Source organism: Onychostruthus taczanowskii, unplaced genomic scaffold, assembly GCF_017590055.1.
Source record: "Onychostruthus taczanowskii isolate IOZ18803 unplaced genomic scaffold, ASM1759005v1 scaffold65, whole genome shotgun sequence".
NCBI classification, from domain to species: Eukaryota; Metazoa; Chordata; class Aves; order Passeriformes; family Passeridae; genus Onychostruthus; species Onychostruthus taczanowskii.
The window spans coordinates 2,361,786-2,374,222 of NW_024504233.1; the positions used below are offsets into that span (position 1 = coordinate 2,361,786).

Consider the following 12,437-nt stretch of genomic DNA (forward strand, 5'->3'; position numbering starts at 1 on the left):
TCTTATAGGAGTGAGCTCACTCTGGAGGGTTTTCTCCAGATCTTGCCTCCTTAATGTGGGGCACAATTTTGGAGACCAACGGCCTGGTCCTGCCATCCTCACCCACACGTGCTCTCATCACTGGGTCTCTCTCCAAGTCCTCCATCAGGCATGGCTTTCAGTGGTGGCCAAGGACGTCCCAGCTGGGTGCAGAACTGGCAGAGGAGCGTTTAGCTATCCCAGTGAGACTCCCCAGTGCTCAGGGAGAAGCAGGCTTGCGACTACTGCATTAGGAAAGAGCACTGGTACTTCCAGCCTGACTGTTTCCATGATTAGTTTAATTCATTTTGTATTTATTTTTCAGCATTTAAAAATAAATAGTACAAAATTTTTGGATGCATTATGAAAATAAAATTAAATTTGGGGTTCTTAAATGCTGTAAGTGAACATACAATCCTGAAGCAGCATTCTTTTGGCTATAATTAAAATGGTTTTTATCTGGTTATCAGGGAGAAAATAGAGTCTTCTTTTTTTGGCGGGGGGGGGAACAATCAATTTTTTTCAAGGTTCTGGAAATAAGTAACATACAATTTTAAGAGGCACTTATTAGAATGATTCATCACCTTCTCTTCAGTCGTTTGATAAATTTAAAGAATTTGAGTACAATTTACCAACAATAAATGTTCGTATATTATAGCAACATATTACTTCAAACTCATTTGCCAGGTGGCTGCAGATGCTACACATCAAGCTGTTTATTTTCCCAAATATTTTGTGGGTTTGTTTGTTTGTTTTTTTAAAAAGGCTTGAAAATAATAATAATTATAATAATAATTATAATAATAATAATAATGAAGAGTAAGAATTTAAAAAAAAAAAAATGAACTGTTAGAAAAGGTTCGTTAAGGTAGTTTGTGAGGGGCTCCCGGATTCGTGGCTGTCCAAGTTAGAGGTCACTGATGTCACTACAGTGATAGTGGGATTGGTCAGGTCTGTTAAAGTGGTCGCAGTGCCGGGTGGAGTGAGTGCGCCGCTGTCTGCTGAGGGCGGTGCCGGGAGCGAGGTGCCGTCAGCTTTATCGACACCCCCATTCTCCTGCCGCAAAAGGTTCCTTCTGAATTTGGCTCTTGCGTTTTGAAACCAAACCTGCAAACCAATCCCAATGGATTTCTTTACCGATGCTTGTTTTGCTTTGCTTATTTTTGTCTTTGTTCTTGCTTTTTAAATTCATTTTTGATGTTTGATTTTGTGTGGCACATCACCTAAGCCACTCTATAGCTTTTCTTGCTACTGGTGGTCCTGACTCTCTGTGTACAGGCCCAGTGCTGCAGGTGCTTAGAGCCCTCAGAGAGCAGCCTCCAAAAAAATCTGCTCGCTCACTTACCCAAAGAAAGCAACTCTTGATGGCCACGTAGGGTTTCTTGGGTTGGTAGCTTTGAGGTCAAGACACACAAAAATTGAGGCAAAGGATGAGTGAGCAGATTTTTGCCAAGGCTGAAAGCTTGCCTTGATTATTTGAAAAGGCTGAAGAGGAAGGAGGGGTAATTACACCGTCCCTGTCTTACAGATTGTTGATATGGGTCATCTAGTCTTTCTGTTCTGTAAGGTTCACTGGCAGTGTTTGAGGTGACATGTAACACGGACAGGAACTGCCGCTAATAGATTCTCCTTCTGCCTCACTCACTGCCCTTCTTTGGCACTCTGCATGTAATACACACCTCGTTTTAACTTCACTGAGCTATCACTGACCATATAGGGATTTTTAACATCATTTGCTAGGCTGTCCTTCACAGGGACTTTTGACTATGCAGGCCCTTAAGGAAAACAGTTGTCTAACAAGCATTGGGAGGGCGAGCCAGCTGGTCCTGGAGGATCATATTGGTCAGAGCTTACTTCAAACACATCAGGGGTCTGCTTACTGAGGGGCCACATTTACTCCTTCGGGGAGCCCAAAGGCTTCACCCATAAAATCAGTAGATTTGCCACCTCTATCCTTAGTGCAGTCACCACAGAGAGACCACTGACCCCAGGAGATCTACTGGGTGGGTGGACTGAAGATATTCTCTTCATGGTGAGGATGCAGCTAATCATAAACCACAGTTTGGTGTTTGGCTGCCTCGGGGCAATAAGGCACACACATTTGGCACTTCTGCCACATGATACCATACCCCTCTGCACACCCACTAGGGACACACCCAGCAAAAGTATTTCTACGTATATCGCTATAGTTACACATAAGGGAAAGGCTATTGACTAGCAGGGGGAAATTCTGTCAAGCCTGTGATGTGGCTTCTTACCTGCAGAACTCTCTTGGTCAGGCCTGTTTTCTGGGCAAGCTGCTTGAGGTCCTTGGCATCTGGGTTGTGGTTGATAGCAAAGTAGGACTTCATGGTACGAAGCTGGTGGTGTTTGAAGGAGGTACGCATGCGCTTTGTTTTCTGGGATGGGGGATAAGGCTGCTGGTCTCTGTCCAGGTGATCTGCCTCATTCTCATTACAACCTGTTGAATAAACAAAGTGGAGCAAGGAATTAGTGGCCATGCATCATGTAGGATAAATGAGTCAAGGCAAAAATCTGGAGGGAGGGAGGGAGGGAGGGAGGTGCCTTTTTGTCAAGCATAGGTACAGATGTGGTAATTGATGAGACCAAAAGAGATCCAGAATACTGTCATTTCCTATCCTTATCCTATGTCTCCCAGGCCTGTACCTACTAAGGGCAGACTTTGAAACTTCTCTCTCCTTTGGCACTTATTTCAAACAAGTCTTTTCCCTGTGGTGATGGTTTTGCTTTGGGTGCTCAAAGAGTCATTCAAAATCTCATTCAGATTTTGAAATCTTACTCATTGAAACATTCTTAGCTTGAGAGAAGAGTGAAGGTCAGACCAGCATTTTGAATGTTCCTGAGATTTTCCCCCCAAATCACAAGCACCTATAAAAAGAGATGTACAGCAGGGAAGTTTGTTATGACAGTTCATCAAGAAAGCTGAGTTTTTTGCTGATAAAATGAATGCTTTTGGTCTCTGCCTAGAAGTTTATATGAACTGCCTGAAGCCCTTCATCTGTAAAACATATCCAGGAAGCAGTTGCATCAAGACTTGATCCAGACCCCCAATCCCAATCAGCAGTTGGTCATAGTACTAGTTTAGGACATTTCTCCAAGCAAGCAGCTAGGGGCTCAAAACTTGAAGGGTTTCTCTTCTTCCCCTGATTCAGTATTTTCAAAGTGTCTATGAAGGATAAGTTTGTTTCAGATTACGTGTTTGTGGGTGTGAATTGTACACAAGGGCTGCAGCTGTTTGGGGATGGTGGCATCATTACTTCATTCTTGAGAAAGAAATTACAGTATTAGCAAAAAGAAAAGTAAGAAATGCATCTGTGATTTTCCTTTCAGCTTAAACAAAAGGGTTAGCAATTTCTAGGATCCCATTTTATAAAGATAGTTCAGTCACACAGGAGAAAATTAATGGTGTCATCATAGCAGGGAATATTAATTAAAGAAGAGCTAATTAAAAATGTTTCAGAATGTCTGTCAATTAGACAGTTTCATTAGTTGCTCCTTTTGATTTTCAAACTGCTTTCCAATAGTTACTGGATTATTTACAAGGCCTAGCTGGTCCCCATTTCTAATTGAGAGAGAGAGAGAGAGAAGAGAAAGAGGGAAGGCACACAATACAGAGACTGATGTCAGCAGTGCTGAAAACAGGCAAAGCAACTTGAAACCACAAGAAAATAAAAAGCTTCTTGAAGGTGTTTTCTCTTTTGAATTATAAGACAAGTCAACATGAACAGATGCTGGTAAGACAGCACTTTGACAGAAAATCAGGTGAATATTTAATTATAGCTAGCTTTGCTCCTAGTCTTGGTAAGAAGTATATCTGTACTTTCAAACAAAGTAAGCTGACACTTCTGAAAAGACCAGGAGTTGAAAGTTGCCTTAAAAACTATTTCAGACCAGATTTGGATTGTATTTACTACTTGTTTTCACAAGCAATCACACTGCCTTCAGTCAAACTGCGTGGGCTGTAACTCATGAGCTGACATAAATCAGAGTACCAGAATTCAGTCCTCAGGTTTTACTTCAGAGTTGCAAACTGCTTGTTTGTGTTGTTTTCTTTGGGCCACTCAGGTTTGTAGCAGCAACACAAACTTCTTCAGCCTCCTCTGTCCTGCTTACTGCCTTTGTTTCTGTACTCCACTCTTTTTTAATTCTTTTTCTTTTTGTCAGTGGTCTACTTTATTTTGGTTTTTATTTTCAAGAGAAAATTAGAAGAGGGCTCCAAGTATCTTCAGACAATCCTGGTTTATACAAAGATTTCAGCTCACTCTGTTGTGAGTGTTGCGTGGTTTGGCGACATCATAGAGCAGAGTCTTACACTATCTCCTGGAGAACTAAGGGAAAGCACAAAGTCAGGCAAGACACTGCTCGTTTCTTTGCAGCAGGATTGGAGGGTTGTTTAATTTTTGCTTTCAAAAGAGCTAGAACAGTTGGCTTCTTATTGCCAAGAATTCTTCAAGTGAACTCTTCATGGTTTTTCACACATACACACACACACACATAATGAAATAAAGTAAATAGCTCTTTAAGGAACAGATGTGTAAAATATTTTCCTAAGGAAATCTTCTTCACCATCTTATTTCTATATCCTCTAAGCTCTAAGTCAACACAGTTTCCCTTAAAATATATATTAATTATATGATATAAGATTTAATATAGAGAAAGCTTTGAATGTTTTAAGCACTTTTGAATAGTTTCTTCCATTTCTCACATTAATTCCAGACAGCTTGCAAGTATGAGTGATTTCTACCTCATAACATTTTGAGTTATTTATTGTTGTTTCCACTTTACAACCGAGGGGCTGTGAAAAAGAAATTAAACTAGCAAACAAAATACAGAATAGAAAAGCTGTTGTAGATTCTACAGCAGAGTCTGATTTTCCATTCTGGACCAGGGCTCAGCTCCCCTGTAACATAATGTGCACACAAATCTAAGCCAGGGCCTGCAGGGTGGCTGTGAATACGCACATGCTCACGCTCAGCTGGGTGAAACTCATGGCTCCATCGGAGTTTCGTTTTTAAGGCTCGGGGTCGTTCTCCATAATGGCTTGGCACATGGTACGGACACCGCGGCTGGGATTGTTTGGGAAGGTACTCGGCGTACTGGGGAGGTCTCAGCCGCGGTGCCCCAGCCCCGGAGTGCCGCGGGTGAGGTCCGGCTCGGCTGTCCCCATCCCCGCGGGGCGACAGGGCGGCGCAGCGCGACACGGCCCGGACACCGCCCGCCCGCCGGGGCTGCGGGGCCCGCTGCTCCCTCGGAAGGCGGCAGCCGTGCATCCGACATTTAATTTCTGCCGACTGCTTGCCCTTTGTAAATGATTACGTGCAAGAGCAGTTACTGAGTCACAGGGCAGAGAACGAAAAATGTGTGTAGGGAAGTGGCTGCCAATTAGTTAGAGAATTTTTTTTTTTTCTCTCAAGAAGTGGTTTCATCTACTGCAACTCGTTTCGTGGCTGTTCCAGATTCGTTTTCCTCCCCCTGGATTTGGGGCACAGTGGGTCAATGGGCTGGAGCCGTTTGCACCGGATGCACGATTTGGCTGCAAACTTTCTCGAGACCGTGTGTCAACCCTGGACATAGCCAGATAATGCTTATAAAAAAGAAGAAAATCACGGCCCTAACAGAAGAGAATTCTCAGCCATCTAGCCTGAGTGCAAAGCATCAGAGCGTTTGTTGATTTGTTTTGGTTTGTTCTTTTTTCTCTCCGTCGCCCGGAGGATTCTGTGAGTTCTCAATGCAGTGAGCTGTATTTTCATAATGGGTGGCGCTTTTTAATCTGATTTGGAGTCAGTGGTACATCTTCTATGGCCCGTTGTTGTAAAGAAGGGAAGTTTTAAGACCAGCACACAAAGATTATGTCAGCGTTCGCAAATAATGTCTCTCTTGAGTCCTGATCTGAAGTTTAAGGGGAGCTTTATCATATCCATAACTCTTCATCTTACCATAACTTCTGATTCTAATTTTAACGCTAAATTGTCCCTAGGATTATTTCCCTTTAGGAATCTGGGGAATCGGGTGATGCTGTGTGGACCAGGGATAGAGACCAGAGCGGAGAGTGGGCACACGGGAAATCCACCATTGGAAGCTGGGGCTGAATGAATCCTGGCTGCGCTACAGGTTCCCTTTTCTTTAGCAGCTTTCAGGATTGATTGGAAGCCGCTCCGTAGCCAGGGATTCCAATGTCATCTTCAATTAACAAGGAACAATTAGCGCAGTGATTACCCTGGCTCCGAGGTCTACGCATCAGAGGAGATGAAATCGCCTCGCACAGCTCCCTGGTTCCCAGCTAAAGCCCGTTTCACGAGCGGCCCCAGAGGAGGTGCCGGGGGAGGGGTGGGGAGGGCAGGGGGGCGGTGGAAGATTCCTTATGGATCTCAGTGGCAGCGGGTTGAACTTGGTGCAGGAGAGAGAGCTCCGGGCCCAGAGCGGTGCTCTGTTACCGACCCGCGATTGTCGGAGGGGGAGGCCCTGACCCCTCTCCCGGCCCCCGTGGGGCCAGCGGTCCGCAGCCCGGGCCCGGAGCCCCGGCTCCCTGCCCCAGCCGGGACGGCTCCACGCTTCACGGGGAAGCACACCTTGCATCACTCCTGCTTCCCACGGCTTTCTTTCCTCTGTTACCGTCCGTGGGAAGCTTAAGTTTCCCTGAAACGATTTTGGAGTCGGGAGTTTGGCAGTTCGTATTTACCCTTCCTGCTTTCGTCCTTCATCTAATGAAACTCTGCCTCAACTGCTTGGTCATACCTGAAACTCCTCTGCCTCTGGCCACTAGCACTGTTTATACATGGTTTGGGTACTCAAGTGACTGGAGTTATAGAGGATATTCAATACAGGGCAGCACTTGTTCCTTTCCTACTGTTGAGAGAACAGAAATCATTCTCCTTAATTACATTTGTTAGGGTTTAGTTACAGGAAACAACATTTATTCGTTGACCTCTTGTACAGTCTGATCATTTATGTGTCAGTAAAACAGAATTATTCAGCCTGAAGAATTAACCACTATAAATTCAATATATAAATTGAGTTATATGCATACTATATTGGTATTGTAGGAACCATATACTATAACTTTTATTCTATTTTTTCTGATTCATTTGGTTACTCCTAATTTGAGGTTTAAGTGGTGAAATTTTTTTTAGCTAATCAAATGTAAATAATGATAACTGTATATCTGAGATTCTAGTGGAGAAAGCTATGTCGTTTTGAGGTTGGGTTGGGGTTTGGTTTTTTTTTGTTTTGTTTTGTTTTTGTTTTTTTTGGGGGGGGTTTCTTTTTTTTTTTTTTTTTTTTTTTTTCCTTGTCTTTACCCTGGGAAGTGGCTAAGTTTGGGTGTTTGATATTAATAGGCAAAGACAGCCTTTGAGGAGGGCTGCTGTTAGCTTTCCTGCAAATGCTCCAGCCCTCAGAGGGCTGTTTGTTTGATTTTCCAATGGTTAAGCAAGATTTGGCCTGGCTGAGTTATTCACGCACTGCCTGGCTGAGGGGAAGCCCGAGAACGCTCTGTTTGGGGGAGCGGGAGGCAGACTCGGCGTGTGTTTCCCACCTGAGTTGTAGCTGACGATGTCCACTCCCAAGGCAGGGCTCTTTCGTTTCCTGGGCCTCCCCTTCTGGACCGTGCCAGTGCCGTTGAAGTAAGGCAGGGCCAGCCCTCCGCTCTTGGCAGCCAGCTCGGTGTAGCTCAGCTGAGGGGGGTATTCTCCTTGCAAAAGGGACTCGAAGTGGGCCCTGCAGTAAACCAGGTTGTCCTTCATGCCAAAGTGATCGCCCGTGGTCAGAGTCTTGTTGCAGGTGGTGCAGGTGAAGCAGCTCAAGTGATAAACCGATTCCCTGGCTCTCATGACCATTTCAGAGGCTGAGATCCCAAGGTGGCAGCGGGCACATCTCTGCACGGAGAACCTTCTGAAGGAAACAGAAAAGTGGGCATCAACTAGAACGGCAAAGGCAGAGCTTGCCCCGGTACCTCCCGCCTTCCCTCCCGGCCACGTGAGGGAGCCTGTCCCCGACAGGTCGCGCCCCCCCGGCCCCAGCACGGCCCGTGACACCGGCTGTGGCCCCTGGCCCGCCTGGTGTCGGGACAGCCTCAGGGAACCGGCCCTGAGGTCCCAGGGGGAGCGGCTCGCCCTCCCCCCGAGCTGACCCGTTCTCCCAGACTTTGGCGAAGGCCCTGCCGCTGCCCGTGGGCGCGGGGCCGGGCGGGCCGGAGCTGGGGGAATGGGCCCCCGCTCTCCTGGTGTTCCTGTCAAGACGAGAAGAGCCGCGGGACGCTGGCCAGCGGGACAGCTGTGACACACGGACAAGCGGGGCCCGCTCCCCGGGCCCGGCCGCTGGGCTGGGCGGGGCGGCGGGCTCCGGCCCTCGGGAAAACCGGCAAGCTGCGGCCAGAGGGGAATTTCGGTCGGGTCTTTACGGAGGGAAACCGCCGAACAGCGGGAGAGCCTTCGCCTGTTTGTGCACCGCCACACATGCTCAGTCAGCGCGTCCCCTGACGGCCCGTTCAGTTTGGAAACGTGCGAGACTTTTCTGAGGGGTCTAAGGATTAAGGAATCGCTGACTGCGAAAAGCTACCTTTGAAAGCCCGTGTGGAGAAAAGAGCGTTTCTGTTCACAGTGCCTTTTGAGGGGATGTGTTTTGAACCCATGAGGACTGATTGCTGTACCTGTAGTAATCCTCCTTGCAGTAAATACTGCCGTCCTTGGCAAAGCAGGTGAGTTCTGACTCCAAAGCCAGTTTACATTCACAGCACTTAAGACACCTGAGGTGCCATTGTTTGTCAACAGCCAGCAGGTAATATCTGTCTGAGATCTTCCCTCCACAACCAGCACACAAAGCAGGCTTCTCGGGGCTCATGGGGGGCATGTTCTGCAAAACAACCACACCACAAGGGATGAGACAGGGAGAGAAAGACAGGCAGGCAGGCCGGGCTGGGAGCGGGTCCTGCGCAGGGCCCGGGGCTCGTTCAAAGGCACGGCTCTCTGGGACGAAACTCCTGGCTCCCGGCGGGAAGTTTAAGGGGGAACCGGGACCATCCCCGCTAGTAAAGTGTTTACCGTGATTCACAGTAAACCTCTCCTAACGATCTGGTGTCATTTCAATACGTGAAAGCAATGGATTAGGCCGCAGTAGGAAAAGCAGAGCTCATTGTTTTCTGAGGTTCTGAATTTAAAGTCTGAGGCTTCCCCGGTTTTTTGTTTGTTTGTTTGTTTAAGCGTTGTAATCTTAAAGCACTTCACAGGAACAGCATTTTAAAGTAGAAAAATACCGGTTTGCTCTTCCTAAAGTTTATGGCAGAGGGTTCAGGCTTGCACTCATTCTATGGCAAATTTTCACTCGTATTTAAACGAGCGGCAACGGCATCTCTAAAGATAGGCCTTTTAAAACAGGAGTAAGAGAAAGGAGACAGGTGGATGGTGTAAAGAGCAGTATGAACGCTCACCAGCCCAGCCAGGGACTTGGGCAGAAAGGTGGCACGGGCTGATTTCAGCTCAAACCAGTGTCTTTTTCTCAGTAAACTTCTGCGAGTTCCCATTGATCTGCTCCCCACGAGGAGTGCCGCTCGGGACAAAGGGAAACGGACGGACGGCGGAGACAAAAGCTCGGCCGTGAAACTTGGAGCAGCTTTTGCTGATAAAGTAACAGGGGGGGAAATCCCAGACATCTTGTTCTAAAGTCTCAACTGTTTTAAAGTGGCAACTCTGCATTCATTTTTCAATCTGAAGTTGTGTTCCTCGCCCCCTTTCCTTTTTAGCGATGGAAAGGTGACTTAAATTTACATTGTAAATCCTCATGTAACAAAGCATGAGTTTATTTAAGAGAGGGGGTAAAGGACCCTGCGTTCCAAAACCTTAAAGCAGTTTTCCAGGCCGTTACTTTGTGCGCAGAGCCTTGTGCGCGATCGGCGGAAGCCCTACAAGTTGGAGAAAGGGAGATCTCGCTTTGCACAAAGCCCAGCGTGACACTCGATTTCTCCGCCATCCCTTAGTACATATCCGAAGACTTTGGTCCTTTTGACTAAGAGGAGATGTTACTTTCTAAGCAAAGTAGTCGGCCGGCAAAACACTCAGAAAGCGGTGCCTCTGTATCAATCACACACTTCAGACCAAAGACAGTTACGAAAAGTAAGTAGTCGCGGTTTGAGGTTTAATTTAGGAGGTGCCAGAAGCGCAGAATGAAAATAAAGCACACCTCGGGAGCTCCAGCTGCAGCCCTGCTCACAGGGGCAGAGCGGCCGCAGGCAGACGCGGGGGCAAAAGGCTGCTCCGCCGCAAGGGCTGAAACCCCGTCCCTGCTACGATTTAGAACAGTTTCCCCGCTAATCCAGAGAGCACACGCAGCGACACAGATTAGACAAATGTATAACCGAGCCTGGCCAGCACAGCACCCAGCGTTACGAGTGGGTTTACAGGGAGCGTCGGAAGGGGTTCCACAAGCAAGGGGTGACAGGGAAGGGACAGAGGGAAGCAGCGTCTTTCTCTTCCCCAAAGTCAGGGTCTGTCCCGACGCGGGTCCATGTTTGCAGGGATTCCCTTGCAAAGAGCGCCAGCTCCATTCTTACCGTATCTCGGCCGTTCATCTGTCCCCCTTTGGCCAGGCGGGACTCGGTCTTGGATCGCCTCTCCATCTCCTCCATGATTCCTTGGATGTGGCCTCCGGAGATCCCGTGGAAAAGCATGGCTGGGGGACGGAAAGGACAAGTATTTTCTTCTGCTCTGCACCCTACTATTTCCATATACAGACCCCAGAGTCTTTAGATCATCCAAAATGTTTACACCGAGGCGCACAGCGCAGGGAGGGAGGTTGCAAATAGGAGCTTCTCTTTGCGCAAGCACTGAGGGCTTCCTGAAGATGTGCAGAAAACAAACAAGGGGGAGAAAATGTAATAATAATTAGTTTAAAAAATAAAATAATAAAAGCTAGCTAAAGGATCTGCTACTGGTCTGGAGAGCTGGGGGCTTCTGACTGGAGAGACTTGGACCTGGGGCAGTAGAATCAGTCGGGAAAGGATATAGTTTTGAATACAAAGAAAGCGAAAAGAAGTGCTATTTTCAGCAGTCCCTGGTTGCTTTAAAGTTCCCAGTGCCTGTAGGTTGGATTTGGGACTGCTGCTTTCCGGAGCTCTGTCCAATTTGTTAAGAGACTAAAGCCAGCCCATTTTTGATAATTTAGTAGGAGGAGTTCTCTCCCTTGAGCTGCCACTGATTTTTATTCAGACAACAAAGACCTGTCATACTCCTCTCAACCCCTAGTGATGGGCAAGCAGTGACAAACATTACGGTCGGGGCTGTGGGTGGGGTGGGATTTATTACCTCCCCCAAACACGGAGTCCCGGGAGTTGGCGGCGACGGCGCCTGGCGAGGGGCAGGGTGGCCCGCTCTCCCCCCGGGGCCCCGCTCCCCCCGGGCCGCGCCGCGGGAACCTCCGTTCGGCGGCCGCTCGGGCTGGCCCCGCCGCGCCTGGCTCCGCCGCGGGAACGGGAGAAGGGAGAGGAGCGCCGGTGCCGGGCGGCCGAGGCGGGCCGGAGCGGGCGGAGCGGCCGGAGCGCTCTCGCCCCGGAGGTGCTGAGCTGGGGGAGCCGCGGAGGCAGGGGCGGCCCGGGCAGTTCGAGCGCTTCCCGGGGCGCTGCCGCCCTGCTGCCCGCGGTGCCCCCGCCCGTACCCGCAGCAGGATGCGGCCCCTCCGCGGGCTCTCCGCGGGGCCAGTCCCGGCCGGCCGGGGACGCCCTAGCGCGACCCTCGCCTGCTGCCCGGCCGCGGACTGCGAGCGATCATTGTGTGCAGGGGACCGGGCGATGCATTCCTTCCAGGCTAATCTCTCTGTCTGCTCTCCCTCCCCTCCGTTCCCCGTTTTCCTACTTACTTTTCACACCACTCTTCCTTGCCTTTCCCTGAAACAGCTGCTGGCTGTTTCCTGACACCTCGATCCCTACTGAAGGATCTTCCTGGCGGCAGTCCTGCGCTCCCTGCTCCCTGGGGAACACTCCACACCAAACCCTAGCGCGACTAGTGAAAGAAGTACCCCAGCCCCCACTTCCTTTCCAAAGCATCCCAGAGACATCCTCAGGGGCTCCTCGAGTCACCTCTTCCATGTAACCCAAGATACAGGCAGCAAGTTTCCTCCCCTCTCTTTCCCCTTAAGTAGCTAAAATTAATGTTATTTGCAGATTGAATGTTGTTACATTCCTCCGAGTGCCAGAATACAGCTCATAAAACACAATTTCACACAAAGATGAAGTCAATCAAGTGAAATAAGCCGGGATTTTTTTTCTCTGTTGGCACACTAGACCCTGGACAGCAGGGCTGCTATTTACTGTAAGTAATGTAATTAGCCCTTTTGGATGGGAATCAATGTGTTGTATGTATGTGTGTGTTTTAATAAGAGAGTAATAGCTATAAAACCAAGGAGTCTCAAAA

The 12,437-nt window shown here is 48.4% G+C and overlaps 1 protein-coding gene across 1 annotated transcript; it reads right to left on the reverse strand.

The window, feature by feature from the left end:
• Nucleotides 1-295: 295 nt before the first annotated feature.
• LHX9 (LIM homeobox 9) lies at nucleotides 296-12,112 on the reverse strand. The gene is given in 8 exon segments (XM_041420734.1): nucleotides 296-1,125; nucleotides 2,277-2,479; nucleotides 7,574-7,929; nucleotides 8,687-8,889; nucleotides 10,583-10,701; nucleotides 10,797-10,830; nucleotides 10,832-10,866; nucleotides 11,884-12,112. Coding segments are annotated over 8 exon segments (1,437 nt in total). The 3' UTR covers nucleotides 296-867.
• Between the last annotated feature and the right edge of the window lie 325 nt (nucleotides 12,113-12,437).